Source organism: Ctenopharyngodon idella, chromosome 6, assembly GCF_019924925.1.
Source record: "Ctenopharyngodon idella isolate HZGC_01 chromosome 6, HZGC01, whole genome shotgun sequence".
NCBI classification, from domain to species: Eukaryota; Metazoa; Chordata; class Actinopteri; order Cypriniformes; family Xenocyprididae; genus Ctenopharyngodon; species Ctenopharyngodon idella.
Window position 1 is genome coordinate 23222644 of NC_067225.1, and position 20845 is coordinate 23243488.

Below are 20845 nucleotides of genomic sequence, written 5' to 3' on the forward strand. Positions count from 1 at the left end.
AAAAAAAAGCATTAACACCAAGAGAACCATTTCTTATAATGGAGAAATTGTGATTTATTCAAACAGAGGTTATAAGCAATTAAATGTATTATATATTATAATTAAGTTAAATAATTATATAATTATTAAATCATTATTTTATTTTTATTAAAAAAGTATTTAGTGACTGAGTTAAAACTGATGCATAATAATCAGGGTAAATTCCATATTAAAATACATTTTTTTAAATTAATATAATCTAGTCTATAAAATGTTATAGGACTTCTCCCTTATTTGGATTTACTACTGAATTTACTCCCTTATTTGGTGAATTACTAGTAACACATCATATCCCATTTGTGTTTGTGAAACCAACTCTGTCAGGTATTGATTAAAAAAAAAAATGTGCTCATAAGTTAGTCCTCTTTAGCTTTGGTTTGGCTCCATGCAAGTTTAGCTTCTTGAGAGATGCGTAATAAGGCAACACCCACAGATACTGTGATAAAACCACACAGAATACCCAAACAGTCCACAATACAGAGTGCTGTCCATTCCCTGAAAAGAATTGCGGAGGCCAGGATGACACATGAGGTGAAGGTCACATAGTAAATGGCCTCAAACATATTAGAGCTAAAGTTCTCCAAGGCTTTGTTGATAAAGGTGAACTGGATCAGAATACTGACTATGAGAATTCCCAGCAACCCCAGGAAGAGGTAAAGTGCTCTGCTATCACTTGTAGGTGTTCCACCGAAGGCCTCCTGAGCAGCCAGTCCCAGGCCTTTGCTGCTCGGCACAGTGAAACTCCCAAGGAGAGAACAGATGCCCACGTACACCATAATGTTGGATTTTCCGTGAACTGGAGATAACCAACCAATCAGTATGATCAGTAACAAGACCACCAGTGAGATGTACACCAGGAACACTGAAACATAAATGGAAATATGGTATGGTATGTATGAGAGTGAGTTAAGGTTATTTCTCCACACTTCAATTAATATAATGATGATGAAACAGGACTCATTCCAGAGAAAACAAATGGACCTTTAAAATTCTTATATATATATATATTTTTTTTTTTTGTTAGGCAAGTATCGATGTATTATGCAAAAACAGACCAAAAAAAAAAAAAGAGTTGCAAATGCTCATATCCAAAGCAAACTAATAGACACTATTTGCAGGAATAGCCCCCTTGGAAAAATCTGCCGTTAAGTGATTTGCACAAAAGTACAATAGATGATTTCCATAACTTTGCAATTCATGTGGTATCCTTTGTATCAGTTTTGTGTTTTCGGCCCTTATTCTTAAAGGTATAGTTCACCCAAAAATGAAAATTCTGTCATCATTTACTCACCCTCATGTTGTTTCTTTCTTCTGCAGAACACAACATTTTGAATAATGCTCGTAAGAAAACCGTTTTGGTTCCCATTGACTTACATTGTATTTTTTGTCCACAATATGGAAGTCAATGGGAACCGAAACCAACATTACTACCAACATTCATCATAATGTCTTCTTTTTAGTTGCACAGATGAAAGAAAGTCACACAGGTTTGGAACAACATGAGGGTGTGTAAATGATGACAGAATTCTCATTTTCGGGTTAACTATCACTTTAACCACAAGACTACCATTGAGAATAGATGAATTATGGCTCCACCACCAGTCATGTTTATCATACCTGGACCCATCAGTCTTTCCTCTAGTTCTGCTCTTGATGTCACATTTTCCGACTTGGGTGAGTGAATGATGAGCACAACTGAACCACAACAGCACAAAGCGCAGCCAAGTTTCCCTATGAGATTGAGATGTTCTTGAAGCAGCCAGGATGCCAGAATGGCCCTGATTAATGATGAAAAGACAAAATCACATAAATCACTCCAGGTCACAGTAGAGGTGCTCTGATATGGTGATTTAAATGTGAAATTAATGTCAAATGTTGTTGCTGCAGTAATATTTATTTTGAGATCGCTCAGACCACAGCATTGAATACATTTCAATTAGTGAAAAATATCAATTATTAATATAATAAAGAAATTCACCCAAACAGGACACCCAGGGCTCCAAGGGGAGTGACCACAACTGCCGGGGCAACATTGTATGCCAGAAAATTCCCTATTTGTCCCACAATCACTTAAAAAAAGCATAAACACACAATTTTAAACTACTATTATTAACATTAGTTTAATTTTATTTGCATATATAGAGGTATAACTCACTTGCAAGTGTACCACACCACCACACACAGTCAGCCAGGTAAGTTCCACCTGTAATGACATAGTTTATCCTTTAAATATTAAATCTGGGCAGTTTTATCTGGACAGGACTTGTAACTTTTCTTTGGGACAAAATAGGGGAATAATGGTCTTCTGATGTGTAATACCTGATTTGCGGGCTCGCAGTATCCCCTTTTTCTGTAGTACAAACGTGGATCCATTTATAAAACTGGACACAACGGCTATCGCAACACCAGCGACTGGGAATGAAGTGTCGTCCATAAATATATGCGAGTTTATGAACGGTCAGTGTAAGTCTTTAAATCACTCTGACTGGTGATGATGAAGCCCTAATAGGCTTGTTATGTTGTGGACTTTGTTATTCGCCTAGAAATGCAAAAAAACATATGAATAGGCATACATTACATCCCGGAAGTTCATTCACAGGAGTTCCTTGCCAAACTAACGACCTCTACTGGTTAAAGCAGAGGACTAAACTAATAAAGAGTAATCTAACAGATAAAGTAATGCGCTTTTAACGCAAATAAAACAGTATAATTATATTTAAAAGCCCCATGCTGTTTTCCTTGCATTGCTTGAGTTTCAAAATATCTGTAGTACAAATATGAGGTGGCTGCGCAGATCTTCAAGCTGTTAACAGCAGGTGGCGTTGTAATATAAAAAGTAAGCTTACATAGTTCAACTGCCACCATTCACTTTTATTGTATAAAAAAAAAAAAAAAAAAAAAAATGCAACATAAGTGAGTAGTAACTTTTTGGCTGTCAGTCTCATGAGAGTGATTAAATGACCACAGAATTTTCATAAAAAATACATTGGAATATTTATTTTATTCATGCAAATTTTCTAAAACAATTTGTGGCAACCTTTTTGTTTGGTTAAGATTATAAAGTGTGTAGTTTTTTTCTATGAATTGTGATATTGAATTTATGGTTAATAATGTTCTGTTTTTGGACAATTATTTTATACATATTCAGATAGTATTTGCAGAAGAAATCGATCTTCTTCAAATTCTTATAACCTATGCATAAAAAAGCCCTTAAGCTGTGCAATGTATTTTTAGGATGAATATTTTTTGATGATTAACATTTTGATTGTAATATTTTTCTGTCTTTTATCTTTATGTTTATTTATGTGAGGCATGGTTTGTATTTCATTTAAGCAATAATAAAAAATTTCATTAAAAATTCAGAACAAGGGCATTTTAAATATAGAGGATTTCATTAGTTAGTCCCACATTTATACTTTGTACATACTAAATTAATAACTAAATAAAATCAAATAAATAAAGAAAAATTAGTGCTGCGGTGCATGCTATATTCCATCTAAAACTCCTAATTCTTTTATAATTACACATGCAATTTTATGACCTCTTATTAATTTTGAAACTACACTGAATATTTGTACTTTACCTTTACCAGCAATTAAAGGAACCTAGTGGAATCAAAAAATGATTGAAATTGTCAAAGAATATGACGGGTCAAAGAATATGATATATATATCCCCTATACATTTTTAGCTTAAAATTTTTGTATATTATAGTTTATGCGGTAAAACTAAATTTACGTCATTTTATAAATTCTCAATTTTAATGAACGCCGTGCTCCATGTGTGTCTATCCCAGCCTGTGATTGGCCCTTGCGTCGTCCCGCCCTCCGATTGATGTACGTCATCTGGTTCTTCTACATTTGTTTGGCTGCAGATACTGTCAGTCAACACACGACATGGCCGACATTAAAGTGCAGTGAAGCTGGTGGTAGGACCGAAGCAGCAAGGATTCAATAAGACAACCGAACAGGTAAAAGATGCGTTGATTCCGTTATGACTTTTAGGATAGGAAAAGATAGCTGGGTTGCGGTATTAATAGGCTGTGTTGTGTTCAAGAATAGCAGGTCAGAGCGCTGTATTTGGGAACGTCCTGTCTTGTAGCTGCTAACGGCTGACAGCCTGAGTTCCATCAACAACACACGATCACAGATAGCAACCTGCAGCATTACAGCAACATCTGTTGATTAAAACAGCAGCAACAACAACAATATTTTATACACATCTAGATGTTGACATAGGAGATTAGATACGGATAGAAGAATGTGACCAAGCCAACACCCAGTTTATTTTAATAAATTATTTCAGTGATGCTCTCCTGTCCGATCAGGTCTGTATGCTTTAACACAGTTCCACAATCATATTTTAATATATTTTTTAATGATGTTATTTTCATATTTTACAACTTGTATGCTAAATATTGCTCATTTGTCCGTTTTTATGCATTGCGGGAAGAGGTGGAAGACACATTATAACATTTCAAGGTTGATTAGGCTTGAAGTTAAAGGGACAGTTCACACAAAAATTAAACGTTTGTCAACATTTGCCGATCCTTGTGTCAGTTCGAAGCCATTTTGAAATTTTGAAGAATGTGTTTTGCAATGACAATGAAGGATGACTAAAAAATATCTCATAATGGATACAAAATCCCTTATAAAATTGTCTATTTTACTTGTGCGCTTATATTCCAAGAATTGCTTGCTCTTTTTCGCAGAATCAGTCTGGGTGATTCTTGAGTTCAATTCATTGATTCAATGATTTGATCTCAGTGGTTAAAGATATAGTTCACCCAAAAATAAAAATTATCCCATTTACTCACCCTCAAGTCATCCTAGTTGTATATGACTTTCTTCTTTCAGCCGAACAGTCAGAGTTATATTAAATAATATCCTGGTTCTTCCGAGCGTTGAACAGTGCCTGAGTTTTTGAAGCTCCAAAAAGCCCATCCATCATAAAAGTAATCCATACGACTCCAGTGTGTCTGAAGCGAAGCAATGGGTTTTTGTTAGAAAAATATTCATATTTAAACTATAGTCACTGGCTTCCATTAACGGCTGTATGCACGTTCATGAGAGAGTCTAGTTCCGTCGGAAGGGTGACCTCTGACCCGACGTAATTTTGGTGTGTTTCACAAAGATATCATGCTAGAAGACTTGAAATATAGCCTAGTGCTTGAGTAGTGTGGACTATTTTGATTTTGAGTACTTTCCTTCACCATTCATTTCATGGAAAAGACATCCTTCAAAAATTATCGAAAATGTCTGGATTTGGAACATTTTCAATGTGGGATGACCTGTCCCTTTAAAATTACTTGGTGTGATTTTCTAAGCCTATTTTATTTTTGTAATGCGTTAGATATTTATGATGAATCTTTAACACCAGGTATTATACTGAATGAAGAATGAATACATTTTAAAATTTGGCTATGAAGTTGGTTCCCAATTATCTGAAACTGCCAGGTTATATAATCAACTACACGCCGTACTGCACTGACTGAACTACTGTGCCTTTGGAAAAAATCTATATGCAAATAATCAATATTAACTGGGGTGGGATAGTTGTTTTAATGAGAAATAGATAGCTTGACATGATTTGATTTGCTTGTCAGAACTTCACGCCACAGTGTTAACTTGTTGTTTGTTTCGTGAATGTGTCTCTTTAAGGAAGGCTGCATCTGCAGCCTGGAGAGCCGAGGGAAGGATGCCGTCTCCATCTTTTTCCCTTGATGCCCAGCTGCGCTTCCATGACAAATGGCTGAAGATAGACTTGCAGGTAAATTTTGTCATGAATGAATTTTGTCATCGGTCCAAATATTGTCGTCTAGGATGTCCCAGCCTTGATGCTAAATATAGAGTGTTTATGTTTTTTTAGGGGGGCAGGGATTTATTAAAGTCCTTATCCGAAAGCTACTTGGTTGCACTGTTGGTCAACATTTAGCAATGTGGGTACTAAGTCTCAGCAGAAACAGAAATTGTTTGTTGACACTGAAAATCTTTTGTATCTTGTCTCTCGGTGAGTACTGATGCTGAATGGCAGTAGATAAATAATTTCTTCTGGTCAGTTGCATTGCTTGAGGTCCTAAACTGTTGAAAAGCTTGTATTGTGTGTGTTTTTAAACACTGTTCCCTTAGCAATGGGGTAACAGCATTTCAGTCAATGTGCCTTGCTGTCAGAGCTCTCAAAGCAAACAGAAGTCTCTTTATGTTTATTTTTTCTGACCTCCTGTTGGTGTTTACAGGGAGACTTTTCATTCAGCCAGATTTTTATGAATATTGTGAACTTGCCAGAAGCTGTTTAGGTTTCTTTTTGTTTCTGAGAAATATATATAAAGAAGAATTATTTATTTTGGGAGACTAGAGCTTGAAACAAGACATGTTAGCTTGTCAATTTTGTTTTTGAAAGTTTGCTTAACTTTTGTTGTTCAGTTATGTTTCAGTGATTTCAATGTTAGAAGCTGAATCATTTTGTTGTTTTTCCTAAATTTGAACATGAGATGTTATTAATAGCACTGCATGAAAAAGTGTAATTGTGATTCTTCTGATGAAAATCGCATCCTTTGTGATTTGATATCCACACTAAGCCATATCACGATTTTGGTTTTACTTCAATTAATTGTGTAGCCCTAATTATTAACCATCTTGTTGCCATGTCATCATGCCTCCTCCCCCCTTTAATCAATTAGAATTTTTGGTAGTTAACAAGGGCATGTTTGGCTCAATTAAAATGAACCCTGGTGCAATTGCTCTGTTAATATATCATTTGAATAAGTGTGAACGCTACCATGCTAAATATGCGCACCAAACAAGCGGACAAAGCCTGCTGAAAAGATGGGTCTCGGTCCACTTCCAAACGAACTATGGTGGGGTTCGAATGAAATAGGAAGACAACGCGGACCAACGCGGACAAATTTACACATTTTATAAGCTCTTCACGAGTTATCAGCTCCATCATATGTACGCACATACAGCGGGTGCATTTTGCCCAGCACAAAGCATTGTTTTGGAGGTTCGACAAGTTCCGTTACAAAATATACATCCTTTTTTTTTTTTTTTTTTTTTTTTTTTTTTTTGTAGGTTTGGTGATAAATAATAATTGTGTGAATGTACTAAATGTAGTATTTTCTTTTTCTTTTTTTTCTTTTTCTTTTTTTTTTTTTTTTGGACCAGAAGAACCAAGAGAACTAAACTACAAATGTGAACACAAACTAAATGTTAGGTTGACCAAAACGAACATTTAACCAAAATTAACGGAGAGCTGATCTTGCATTTCTACTAAATGATACCCAAGTCTTCTAAAAAGTACCATGTAGCTAATACCATTGTTCTTTTGAATATAAAATAGTACTGAATGATTACCATATTCATATACTCTAATATTCATAATCATTTAGATATTACATGGTACTTTAAAGAGTAAATTGTCCCAAAATGTCCCAAAACCATGGTAATACTGCTTTGTAGTAGCTTTTTGTTAGTGATAGTTGATATGACCACCAAATACGATAGGTTAATGTTAACTTCCATTTATATTTTTACACACACAAATGGTTTTTAACTGTTTTAAAATAGGTTTGTGCTGTTAAGTGTGTTAGTAGATTATACAGCAATCTTTTTCTCTCCACACTGTCCAATTCTGTGAGGACTATGGTTTTCGATTATGTCTATTTTAGATTTTTCAGTTGTCACACCAAACGGTTTGGCTTATAAAAATGTGGCATTTTCTAAATTAAGAAGCGTGTAAATGTGCTATATATATATATATATATGATTATTGACATCTTGTCTGCAGAGATGTCCCCTCATGTTTTGAAGGGAAAATACTTCTGCTGTGAATAATTGTTCAACACAGATTCAGTTTCTAAACACTGGATGAATTTAGTACTGATTCTTGGTAGTAGTGCAATGATGACTTATGAAATCAACACCCCAAAATGGGGTTTATGTGTGTGTCTGTATGTTTGAGTCTCTGTGACATTTGTTTGGAGTATTGCTCAAGGTGCTGTAGCTGTTATTAGCATCAACTTGGTTGTGAAAGTCTCTCTGCTTTTTACAGTTGGTTTAATTTTTTGACATTTGAAACTTGAGTCTGGACTCTGAGTTTCAGTAATTACTGCTCAAGTACTCTGTGAGCCTTTGGTAGTATTATAAGGTGATGGTGCTGACTAGTTGGCCGAAATAGAAATGTTATAGATGCTAATGGTAACCAAAACATCTCTGCCACTTTTGTTAACATTTATAATGTTACAAAATATTTCTATTTCGAGTAAATTCTGTTCATTTGAGCTTTCTAATTGATCAAAGAACATTGATAAAAATGGTATCACGGTTTCCACAAAAAAAAAAAAAAAAAAAAAAATAATAATAATAATAATGATAAAAATCTTTCTTGAGCACCAAATCAGCATATTAAAATGATTCCTGATGGACCATGTGACCATGTGTGTGATTGCTGCTGAAATTCAACTTTGATATTACGTGAATAAATTACATTTTGAAATGTATTACAATAAAAAACAGTTAATTTACAATATTACTGTTTTTACTGTATTTTTGATCAAATAAATGCAGTCTTGGGTAAGCATAAAAAAAAAAAATCTTACCGACCCCAAACTTTTAAACGGCTGTGTGTGTGTAGCTTTACTTTTATCAACATATTTAAATGTCATATTTTCTGTGTCATTAAACTGAAAATATATCTTTAAGTCTTCTTTCCTTACAATTATAATAAATTAATTGGAAAAATTATGAAACTATAACAATATCTCCTCTGTGTTACAGCGAGCCTTCTCTCCTGAAGGACTGAGCGAGATGTGGAACGAGATGGTGAAGGATGAAGAAATTGTCTTTGACAGAGAAGAGTCCGCCCATCCAGGTAAAAGACACATTACCCTTGAATCCTATTGGATTACTATATATTTGTGTAGTTGGCTTCTTTTCATGATGTTTTTTTAGTTTTCTTAATTTTTTTTTTTTTTTTTTTAAACTTCTTAATTTCTCAGAGGACTGTGCTGATTGCACCCAAAAGAAAGATGATACAAACGATAAAGAAAAGAAGGAAGAGGAGGAGGCAGTGGCGGCTTCATCTTTCCATCACTCCATCATTGAGATGTGGGACTGGGGGAGGCAGCCAGGTGGGTGGTGATACTTAATGACATGCTCTGGGTTCAAATAGAGAGTGCTGAACTCAACATGCTGATTACTGCATCCTCTGACTGCCATCTTGCAAGGTCATCCCACTCATACGTCATTGGCTCAGTCTGCATAGGATTTCCCGCACACTAAAAAAACGTATCTAAAAATACTTTCTGAAACGCATTTCACACATCTTGCACTCTGTTTCATTCAGTTTCATGCTGTCTAGCTGTTTAAAATGGAGGAATGTGTCCAGTGTTTTGGATGCTGTTGCTGCCCACCATGCTGCTGTAACCAACCACAAAATTAAAAATGATGCTCATTTTCAACACGCTTGTGTATAATTCAGTGAAAGCCATGTCGCACATTGATCATTGTTTTCATGGTCAATCAATGCTATCTCTTCCAAATTTTCGAGTACTTGTACACGTGTCTCTCACACAAAATAAGGAACAGTTGCATTCTCTATAGTGTGTGTAGACATCATTACATGCAGTTTACAGACTGGATAGTGTCTATAATTTTGCTCCATAGTCCTTTGATTCAGCACTAGTGCACTAGTTGTTGTGTGTTTTTTTTTTTTTTTTTTAAATTCATGTGCCACTGTAATCGTAAATCTAAATAACTTCCCCTCCCTCTTGCAAAAATCTCTTTTCTGTCACTCACATGAGATCACAGCAATAGCAAATAACAGTGATCCAATCAATTCCTGATGGTATGGAAGCTTGTTTCCTCCACGAAATAAAAAAATAAAAAAGGTGATTGCGACTTTTTCTCACAATTCTGACTTTTTTTCTCGCAATAGCGAGTTTATATTACACAATTCTGACTTTTTATAAAGTCAGAATTGTGTAATATAAACTCGCTATTGTGAGAAAAACAGTTCACAATTCTGAGAAAAAACAAACAGAATCGCGAGTTATAAAGTCACAATTGCGTGATTAATTAAATTACAATTGCAAGAAAAAAAGTCAGAATTGCGACTTCTGACTTTGGCACACGATTCTGACTTTATAACTCGTGGGAAAAAGTCAATTGCGATATAAAGGCGCAATTCTGACTTTTTTTTCTTGCAATTGTGAGTTTTTATCATGCAATTGTGACTTTATAACTTGCGATTCTGTTTTTTTTTTTTTTTTTTTTTCTCAGAATTGCAAGTTTATATCTCACAATTCTGACTTTATAACATGCAATTGTGAGTATAAAGTCAGAATTGTGAGATATAAACTTGCAATTCTGAGAAAAAACGTCAGTCTTTTATCCCTCACAATTGGACATTATAACACGCAATTGAATTAAAGTCAGAAAAAGTCAGTTTTTTCGAAAAAGAAAAAAGGGTGGGACTCGACTTTTTTTCCCCTCGTAATTGCGAGTTTATATCACGGAATTCTGAGAAAAGTCAGAACTGTGAGATAAACTAGCAATTGCGAGGAGGGGGAAAGTCAGAATTGAGAGAGAAAAAGTCGCAATTACCTTTTTTTTTTTTTTTTATTATTATTTAATGGCGGAAACAAGCTTCCATACGATGGACAAAATCGAGTCCTGCCCTTTTTTTTTCTTTTTTGATAATCTTTTACACTCGGATATACATCACAATGCAGTAGAAAATATCCTTTTCTACATCCTGCATCTCATCACCTGCAATGGTCCCAACTTCACACACTGTTCTCCCTGCTCAGCACATGACATCTAATTGCAAACTCTTGAGTTTCCATTGGCCATGTTTCCCCATCAGCACAGCACTGTAATGTAGGATAGCAGATGGATTTGCCACATCTAAATGTGGCCCAGTTATTCAGCCCTGTCACCACATAGGTGACCTACTCCCTCTCTGGCAGTGTGTGTTACCCTCCATGTGTCTCGGTTTGTGTGTGTGTGTTTTCTGGTTCCCCTTGGCGCGTGAGGTGTTTGGGGCTCGGGTAACTGTACATGCTGTCTGCGAGGTTATTTTTACCCTATGTGTGGTTGTAGGCCATGTGTGTTTACAGACAGGTCTAGGTGGAGCAGCTTTCTGGTGGGTGATGATAAGAACATTTTCATGGGGGGCCTACATGGCTTTCCATCAGCATGACATGGTAGTAACCCCTCTGATTAAGGTTGTGTCCCACCCAAATACACTGTCACTCATAAGAGTAAAACTAGCATGATTGTGAAATATAGGTCTCTTTAATCTATAATTGAATTTCTTTAACATCCCATTGCAAAATATTATGTCCATACCAGTGTTTCAAACAGAATTTTGTTCATGTAGTGGGGAAGCCCATCCACCATACAATTTAAAAATGTTTTATTACAATAACTAAATAGATTTTTTTTTCTTTTTTTTTTTCTCTTCTATGGCGCTGTATATTCAGCATCATAGGATAAACACTGGGCTTTATCATTGTATGTTAAGAGATTTTATGGTGCTGTGAAGTTGCCATAATTAAGTTTGGGGTCTGTATAAGATTTTATTTACTTATTTAATTTTTTTAAAAGAAATTAATACTTTTATTCGTTAAGAATGCACTAACACAGTTTAGTGCAAATAAAGTCAGTAAAGACTTTTATATGAAACAATTTGAATAAATGCTGTAGTTTTGAACTTTTTACTCATCAAAGAATACTGAAAATGTATTAGTTTCCACACAAATATTATGCAGCATGATAGTATTTCAAAATTTTACTGTTTTTATTGTGTTTAAGCAAACCTCGGTAAGCATTTGTTTTTTTTTTCAAACATCAAAAATTTCTTACAGACCCAAAACTTTTGGTTTCATGGTTATTGCTTGATATACTCTAACATGCAGGATAAAGAAAGGTTTAATTTTGCTTGCTAAATGGGAAAATTATAAAAAAAAAAAGGCTGTTTTATTTTCTTCGGTTTTAAATGTATTCCTCATGTAAAATTACTACTCTTTATCAAATGACCATTTTGATATGGATTGTAGAAGATCTTTTTTCCCCCCTCAGTTTTCCTTTTGTAAAATGGCCTGCGTGTTTTGATCTGGATAATCTGGCCCCTGAAAGAGAGCAATTGAAGGGCCCTATCATTTCCCATCATCTCTCCATTTGTTCTAGTAATAAAAGTGGTAAGGAAAAAAAGGGACATTTACTGATAACAGCACCAACTACTACTATACTAGAATCAAAACATTGAATTGCAGGAAATAAATGGATGCTGGTGCTTTTTAGCTTCTGCGAGAACCCTTTTAAAGCGATACAAATTGTCAAACGGCTATGTGGAAAGTAAAAGCATTTCCTTTACTTATCTTTGTGTGACGTGCTCAAACACTTTCTTTTTCTCGCTCAGACTCACACTTCCATGCACTATAACCTCTTATTGGTGCTGTATAGACTGCTGCTTCAGGGCCTGTGAGGGTTAGGCAGCTTGGCTTACATAAGGCTTAAGTGGATTTAAGATCGGCTATTTTAATTCACCCTGTCTGCTTGTATGAGGCTTTTATCCAGAGGCTATGCAGAGATGAATGCATGCACATCCATAACAACAGTCCACTGGAGCCAGGCAGACAGTTTCAGGCAAGCATAATGAAAGCTTTAGATCGGAATGCACTTCAAGGGCTCATGTTGCATCATACATTGTTATAAGACATCGTTATAAGACATCATTATATATATATATATATATATATATATAATATCTCTATCTCTGTATATTGCATTTTTTTGCTTTTCAGCTTAAGGTTGTATTTCAAATAAGCAAAAGATATTTCTTACTTAATTGGTACAACAGTGAGATGAAAAGTAAGTGCTATCACAATATCCAAAACTGCAATAAAATGCCAATGCCTTACGGTGTTCATCACACAAAGACTATTTATAACTTTTGTGTAGTCTGGGATTTGAATAGCAAAAGTTAAAAGCCCTCTTGAGCAGGTATTTTGATACTGTATTATGTTTTGCAACATTTCAAATATTTTAAGTAGTAGACCAAAATAAATATCATACAATAGGGCTGTCAAAAAACTCATTATATATAATATAATAGGGCTAAGAAATTGCCCCCAAAAGATCATTTAAAGTCATTATTGTGTTAAATGAGAAAAGTATCAAATAGAGATTACAAAAAGTAGCTTTAGAAAGAAATATTTTATTTCAATATTTTGATTAAATATAGAATTGATTAAAAATAAACTTTTAGGCTAAAACAGCAATGTTGTTGTTTTTTTTTTCTCTCCAGAAGTTGCATCTGAATTTGTATTTAGATATATTTACAGACTGTTTATTTCAGCTCAGAGGTGGCATGAATACACTGCAATTAAAATTCCATAAATAATGCAGTGAGATGAATGAGTTTTAAATGTATTTGTGTTGTTTTTTTTTTTGTTTTTTTTTAATTAATATTGAAATATGAAATTATTTATTTTAGGAAATGATATTCTAAATAAGACACTAAAACTGCCAGTAGGTGCCGGTAAATGTCTTAAGTATTTCATTGAGTCATTCATACATTTAATTTGATTAAACGGCTGATTCATTCAGTAAATGTCTCTCTTTATGAATGGGCCATTGAATCATTGGTTCACCCGATTCATTAAAAATGCAGATTCATTCAGTAATGAAACATCACTGTGGCTTTATAGGTAATATTTTCATTGGCAAAATTGAGAAAAAACAGACAATATTGTGTCTAAAATATAACAGTCTTAACTTCTTATTTATTGAACTGTTGTATAAAATCAATATCACATTTGCACTTGTGCTATTCAGGACAAAAACAGTTCTTGTGTGATATTGCTTAAATATCATATGATGATAAATATGAGACGACAATTTTTGCCCCAATATCTTCAATTTTAGGGGCATTTTAACTGTATTCTATTGGCTATATCACACAATAAGTTGTTGCCCTGCTTTATGTTCATCTTCAATCAACTGTATGAAATGTAAGTGGGTGCATTGGCAAATTATAATATAATATAATATAATTTTATTTTTTCCATTATTTGTACAGAAACTGGAGAGCTAAAGGACTGTCTGATGGCGCTGGTAGATGACCAACAGAAGCTGTCTTCGCAGACAGCTAAGAGCACACTCTCTGCCCTGCGTCTGAGCCAGAGACTGGTGATCCTGGAGCGCTACCTTATCTCACTCACCCACAGCATGATGGAGGAAAAGTACAAAGTGCGCTGGAAGAGTCCCCCCAGCCCTCCGCTCTCTGCCATTGATAATAAAAGGTATGAGAAAAATAGCTTTGATTTGAAGTTGGATTATCTTTTAAACTGATCTGGTTAGAAGCAATAAAAATAATGGTCCGAAATGTTTTGTCTGTTTTCTTAGCACTCGACCAGTCAGTAAAGGAGTGGAGGGTTTGGCCAGGGTGGGATCAAGAGCAGCTCTTTCCTTTGCCTTTGCCTTCCTCCGCCGAGCCTGGAGATCAGGTAAGCCGTTTCCAGCATGGTTTGGCTGGCCATCAGGGTTACTTACCTGCAGATTACCCAGCATCCATTTCCCGAAACAGGCTTTGATTAGAACAACGCTTCTGTTGACAAAATGTTTAAGACATCTGTTTTTAAAGTCAAATTCTTAGAAAGAGTGGTTTAACATAATCCGAGGATTTGCTGCTACTTTACTGCTTCCTCCTGTGTTACCTGAATCTCCAGTTGTTCTGTGGCTCTTATGAAGTTATATAGGATCACCTGTTCAGAAATCTTTCCATTTAATGTGAAGGTTACAGAAGCTTTAACACTGTATTTTACTCCATGATTCCCTTGTAGGATTCCTGTGTCATACCGCATGAGAAATGACATGCAAAGACAGAATATTGTGTCCAAAAACCAGAATCCATTTCTTCAAAACCAGGTTTTTAGAAATATTGACATAAGCATTACTGAACATGAAGCATATGAAGGCATCCCATGATATTATTGACTAATGTATCGACCAAGTACAGGTGCTGGTCATATAATTAGAATATCATCAAAAAGTTGATTTATTTCACTAATTCCATTCAAAAAGTGAAACTTGTATATTATATTCATTCATTACACACAGACTGATATATTTCAAATGTTTATTTCTTTTAATTCTGATGATTATAACTGACAACTAAGGAAAATCCCAAATTCAGTATCTCAGAAAATTAGAATATTGTGAAAAGGTTCAATATTGAAGACACCTGGTGCCACACTCTAATCAGCTAATTAACTCAAAACACCTGCAAAGGCCTTTAAATGGTCTCTCAGTCTAGTTCTGTAGGCTACACAATCATGGGGAAGACCGCTGACTTGACAGTTGTCCAAAAGAAGACCATTGACACCTTGCACAAGGAGGGCAAGACACAAAAGGTCATTGCAAAAGAGGCTGGCTGTTCACAGAGCTCTGTGTCCAAGCACATTAATAGAGAGGCGAAGGGAAGGAAAAGATGTGGTAGAAAAAAGTGTACAAGCAATAGGGATAACCGCACCCTGGAGAGGATTGTGAAACAAAACCCATTCAAAAATGTGGGGGAGATTTCACAAAGAGTGGACTGCAGCTGGAGTCAGTGCTTCAAGAACCACTACGCACAGCCGTATGCAAGACATGGGTTTCAGCTGTCGCATTCCTTGTGTCAAGCCACTCTTGAACAACAGACAGCGTCAGAAGCGTCTCGCCTGGGCTAAAGACAAAAAGGACTGGACTGCTGCTGAGTGGTCCAAAGTTATGTTCTCTGATGAAAGTAAATTTTGCATTTCCTTTGGAAATCAGGGTCCCAGAGTCTGGAGGAAGAGAGGAGAGGCACACAATCCACGTTGCTTGAGGTCCAGTGTAAAGTTTCCACAGTCAGTGATGGTTTGGGGTGCCATGTCATCTGCTGGTGTTGGTCCACTGTGTTTTCTGAGGTCCAAGGTCAACGCAGCCATATACCAGGAAGTTTTAGAGCACTTCATGCTTCCTGCTGCTGACCAACTTTATGGAGATGCAGATTTCATTTTCCAACAGGACTTGGCACCTGCACACAGTGCCAAAGCTACCAGTACCTGGTTTAAGGACCATGGTATCCCTGTTCTTAATTGGCCAGCAAACTCGCCTGACCTTAACCCCATAGAAAATCTATGGGGTATTGTGAAGAGGAAGATGCGATATGCCAGACCCAACAATGCAGTAGAGCTGAAGGCCACTATCAGAGCAACCTGGGCTCTTATAACACCTGAGCAGTGCCACAGACCGATCGACTCCATGCCACGCCGCATTGCTGCAGTAATTCAGGCAAAAGGAGCCCCAACTAAGTATTGAGTGCTGTACATGCTCATACTTTTCATGTTCATACTTTTCAGTTGGCCAAGATTTCTAAAAATCCTTTCTTTGTATTGGTCTTAAGTAATATTCTAATTTTCTGAGATACTGAATTTGGGATTTTCCTTAGTTGTCAGTTATAATCATCAAAATTAAAAGAAATAAACATTTGAAATATATCAGTCTGTGTGTAATGAATGAATGAATATAATATACAAGTTTCACTTTTTGAATGGAATTAGTGAAATAAATCAACTTTTTGATGATATTCTAATTATATGACCAGCACCTGTATAACATATTAGTGAGTTCTTGTCAACTTTTATGTGGCCTACATTTACTAAAGTTGTTGTGTCAAATACGTGCTCAGCTTGTAGATTTTATGAGCTTAATGTGAAGCACATGAAATTGTTTTTCTGTTTGGCCCGGCATTAATCTCCACTTCAGATAGGTAGTGGTGCTACAAAAGGTCGACTTTGCAGCTTAACTCAGAGTTGAGGGCAAACATGAGCAGAATTTTCTTTTCTGCTTTTAGCTAAAACCCTGAGTCTGGGCAGAGGTTTACAGACTGGTGGGAGATCTGGTTGTGATCTGTTTAGATGTTGAGAGCAGTGCAGCACAGTGTCCACAGGGAATGGGTGGATACAGCCTCTCTGGCCCAGGAAATAAAGCCGCTCTGAAACCTGAGCCATATGCACATTCCATTGAACGACTGAGAACTGCTATAGTTGTGAGAATATGAGAGAAAAAATAAGGATAGGAAAGGGAGGAGGCAGATGTATGAGAGGAAGGGTAAATGTTTATCCTGTGTTAAAATTTATAGTGTTCATGTTTTCCTGTCTTTGGTGAAAAAGAGACATCATAAGAGATTGTACATAGTGCTGGATGGTATCATGGTCTATAGAAGGCCTGCTTTACGATATTTACATTTCACATCCAGAGGTTCATTTAAGAATAAAGCAGTGAGCACATAAAAGGCTGTGGACCATATTGATTTTTGTAAATAATGTGTTTTACTGTATAATGTTAGTTTTATGGTTTTGAGACTTGTTTTTAACTCTGTTGTTACAGTATTATTAAAGCGGCAGTTTTTGCACTGATGCCATATTTTGCCATTGATTTATAATGGATAATCCTATCTTTGGGTTTGTGTCCATTAAGTTCCAAATAGAAAGTATAGAATTTAAAGATGCAACTTCTCTGAGTTTGACAGTGCAGACTGTCTGAAATATATAGTAGCTAAAGCACAGCATGGTAATGACAGCCATTAAAGCATGTACTATATAAAGAAGTCTTATATTCACACTCATTAACTGGTGTGTTTGTGCCATCTCAGGTGATGATGCGGACCTGTGCAGTGAGTTACTGCAGGAGTCTTTAGACGCTCTTCGGGCTCTCCCAGAAGCTACTCTGTTTGATGAGGGCACAGTGTCTCCTGTCTGGCTGGAGGTCGTCGAGAGGGCTACCAAATTCCTCAGGTTTACTACTAGTCATCTTCACTATTCCCAAATGCAGAAGTTGTAATATTATTTCCAAGCTCCTGGAGGCGTGCCTGCCGTCAGTGCCGTGGGCAGAGCTAAAGAGTCACGAGCGCACACGGTTTTTGCGTAGAGATCGTCTGCAAGCTGTGACATCATTATAAATAAAAAGGGAACAAATGTTTTTTACATTTTATGCACTTGCGCGCCGATTGCCAACAAAACACAGACATCTGATGCAGCTTTACTCACCACCCGTGATCTGCAAATCCAGCACCGAACTGGGACTTGTTTGCAAAGTCACCGAATTCGTCACCGAAATCCCGGGAACAAACAAACATACGTCATACGTCCAACTCGTGTTTTGAAACTTTGGCCATATTTACCATGAGAATGCAACTCTTTAACAGTGTAAATAAGTCAGAATGCATGAAATAGCAACCCCCCTTAACATAAAGTGATCATAAGTTCACACATTTCTAATGCTCATTGCTGTTTAAGCTCATTTATATTTTGATTTTTCAGTGACATCCATGGAAGTGCCAGTGGAAAAGCATCCAGTAACATTCCCCTGCAGGATCAGCACTTGGCCCTGGCCATCCTGCTGGAGCTCGCAGTGCAACGAGGAACTCTCAGGTATTCACAATTGTTACATATTACCAAGGTCCAAAATGCGTTTTGCTAATATTCCTAAAAATGTGTAACTGAAAGAGTTCTTTTTTTTTTTTTTTTTTTACTCTCAGTTGGCCCTTGGCGAATGTTAATTTTGGACTTTGCATGTGACTTTTCCTTTAGTCCTTCCAAAAGTCTCGGGTCTCATTCATAAATACTATTTTGTGCTGTAGTCAGCTGCTGTCTGCAGTTCTGCTGCTGCTGAGGCTCTGGGACAGTGGAACCAGAGAGATGGATAATGAGCGCTCAACCCAGGGCACCAGCGCCCCTTTACTGCCCCTCCTGCAGCGCTTCCAGAACATCCACAGCAGTAAAGAGGAACCTGTTCCCGAAGAAGAAATCGAGGTGAGATTGAATCATTGAATCATTTTTTTAACTGCGCTGTTCTCCAGGTTTTACATCTCACTACTTTTGTTCTCAGATCCTTTCGGCCCCTCTGAGCCCAAATGAGAGTTTTCTGCGCTACCTTACACTGCCTCAAGATAATGACCTGGCAATTGATTTGCGGCAGACAGCAGTAGTCGTCATGGCACACTTGGACCGCCTGGCAGCCCCATGCAGCCCCCCGCAGTGCAGCTCACCCACTTCTAACAAGGTACTGCATGCAACACACTCAGTCATGTTCTGACATTTTATTTGCAGTGTCATACAGGAAGTAACAGTAGCTTAGCATTATGTCATCTACTACCTGGTTGCCTAGATTTCCCCATTTAGTTGTTTGTGCTGAAGCAACTTCTTAGCTCTAGAGCACAATGATTCACCAGCAAGCCCCAGGGAACCCTCATTTAAATGTGATTATGTCCCTGTGCTGTCAGTATACTGTGCAATAATCCATCTATGTGAAAAACAAAATCATTCTTAATAGAGCTCAATCTCTTTATATCATTTCACTTTCAGGGTACACTGCAGGAGGTGATTGGTTGGGGTCTGCTTGGATGGAAGCCTTACGCTAATGTGAATGGACCAATTCAGTGCAAGGCACTGTCAAACCTGGGTGTCACACAGATTGTCTGCTCAGAAAAGGGTTTTTTCATTCTGACCATCACTGGTGCTGTCTACACACAAAATTATAAAAGTACCACTCTAGTGAGTCCCTCATTTTATTAGCTTAATGTTTTTGTTTGTTTGTTTTACTTCCCTATACTTCACAAATTAATGTGAATGTGCGTATTGCTGTTAATAAGCCAGATTTGTCTTTTGTTTTGTTTGATTTGTCTCAGATTTTGTTTTGCACACTAAACCAATAAACCTGTGATTTTCCCCTCAGGCACCTATGCTAGTCCACGCATTGTCATCTAGGAAAATAATGAAGCTTGCAGCTCATCCTGATGGGCAGCACTACTTGGCTCTTTCAGTTAATGGCGAGGTGTTCTCCTGGGGTTGTGGAGATGGAGGCAGGCTGGGACATGGCGACACCACGTAAGAGCACACCAACGCCATCACACTTTCAATGATATCTCAAAAATTTAGAGTTGGTTTTTTAAATGTCTTTTAATGCTCTCCAAGGCTGCATTTGATTGCTTAAAAATACAGTAAAAACAGAAATATTGTATAGTATTATTGCAATTTAAAAAATTTTTTTATACATTGATAAAATATTAAAATTAATTTATTCCTATGATGGCAAAGCTGATTTTTGATCCTTCAGAAATCATTCTAATACACTGATTTGATGCTCAAGAAATATTTTTTTATTATCATTTTATTTGGAATAGAAATCTTTTGAAAGCCAAAAATTTTGAAGCCAAAAAAATACATCCATCCATCATAAAAGTAATCCATACGTCTCCAGGGGGTTAATTAAGGCCTTCTAAAGCGAAGCGATGGGTTTTTGTAATAAAAATATCCATATTTAAAACTTTATTAACTATAATAACTAGCTTCCGGCAGGTGCCGCGATCATCAATTTGCGGTGGAAGAGTAACTTCTGACCCGACGTATGACGTAATGGCGAACGGAATGCCTCTGCGGAGGTGCATTGTACAGTTTAGCATTAATTATAAACATATTTCACCAATTAGTGTTGTTATTTGACCATTCAAAATGAAGCATTCTAGAAAGCCAGATTTGTAATATAAAAAGCATATATAATTCTTTTTACACAATTGATGATTTGTTGTATATTTCTTGCACTTCTACAGGTATTTAGAGGAACCCACCATGATTTCAGTGTTCTCAGGGAGGCCGACAGGGAAGCAAGTCATACACATTGCATGTGGCAGCACGTACAGTGCAGCGATCACAGCAGATGGAGAGCTGTACACATGGGGCCGGGGAAACTACGGCAGGCTGGGCCACGGTAATATTTACAGTA

The 20845-nt window shown here is 36.5% G+C and overlaps 2 protein-coding genes across 5 annotated transcripts in view; one reads left to right on the plus strand and one right to left on the minus strand.

The window, feature by feature from the left end:
- Positions 1-51: 51 nt before the first annotated feature.
- Positions 52-2885, minus strand: nipa1 (NIPA magnesium transporter 1). Its single transcript, XM_051895999.1, has 5 exons — positions 2359-2885; positions 2195-2242; positions 2018-2108; positions 1657-1817; positions 52-901 (listed from the first exon to the last, which is right to left on the minus strand). Exons 1-5 carry the CDS (start codon positions 2471-2473, stop codon positions 396-398), a joined length of 921 nt encoding a protein of 306 aa, XP_051751959.1. The 5' UTR covers positions 2474-2885; the 3' UTR covers positions 52-395.
- A 1005-nt stretch (positions 2886-3890) lies between these two features.
- herc2 (HECT and RLD domain containing E3 ubiquitin protein ligase 2) overlaps positions 3891-20845 on the plus strand; it is a 53825-nt gene continuing 36870 nt past the window's right edge. For 3 of the 4 annotated variants that reach the window (XM_051895990.1, XM_051895993.1, XM_051895992.1), the window contains exons 1-13: positions 3891-4008; positions 5699-5807; positions 8813-8906; positions 9034-9165; positions 14121-14343; positions 14447-14547; positions 17718-17859; positions 18385-18495; positions 18705-18876; positions 18953-19126; positions 19429-19617; positions 19799-19950; positions 20673-20830. In XM_051895990.1, the coding sequence (XP_051751950.1) occupies positions 5736-5807; positions 8813-8906; positions 9034-9165; positions 14121-14343; positions 14447-14547; positions 17718-17859; positions 18385-18495; positions 18705-18876; positions 18953-19126; positions 19429-19617; positions 19799-19950; positions 20673-20830 (1720 nt within the window). In that variant the 5' untranslated portion in view covers positions 3891-4008; positions 5699-5735. The remainder of the gene's footprint in view (positions 4009-5698; positions 5808-8812; positions 8907-9033; positions 9166-14120; positions 14344-14446; positions 14548-17717; positions 17860-18384; positions 18496-18704; positions 18877-18952; positions 19127-19428; positions 19618-19798; positions 19951-20672; positions 20831-20845) is intronic. The other variant, XM_051895991.1, reaches the window with a different exon arrangement.

Bases quoted from the DNA above. Each gene is read 5' to 3' on its own strand.
- nipa1 (XM_051895999.1), bottom strand. From the start codon at position 2,473: ATGGACGACACTTCATTCCCAGTCGCTGGTGTTGCGATAGCCGTTGTG. The intron at 1,818-2,017 runs GTGAATTTCTTT...ATCATTAATCAG, and splicing joins GCCCTGGGTGTCCTGTTTGG to GGCCATTCTGGCATCCTGGC. The intron at 902-1,656 runs GTATGATAAACA...TTTATGTTTCAG, and splicing joins GGAAAGACTGATGGGTCCAG to TGTTCCTGGTGTACATCTCA.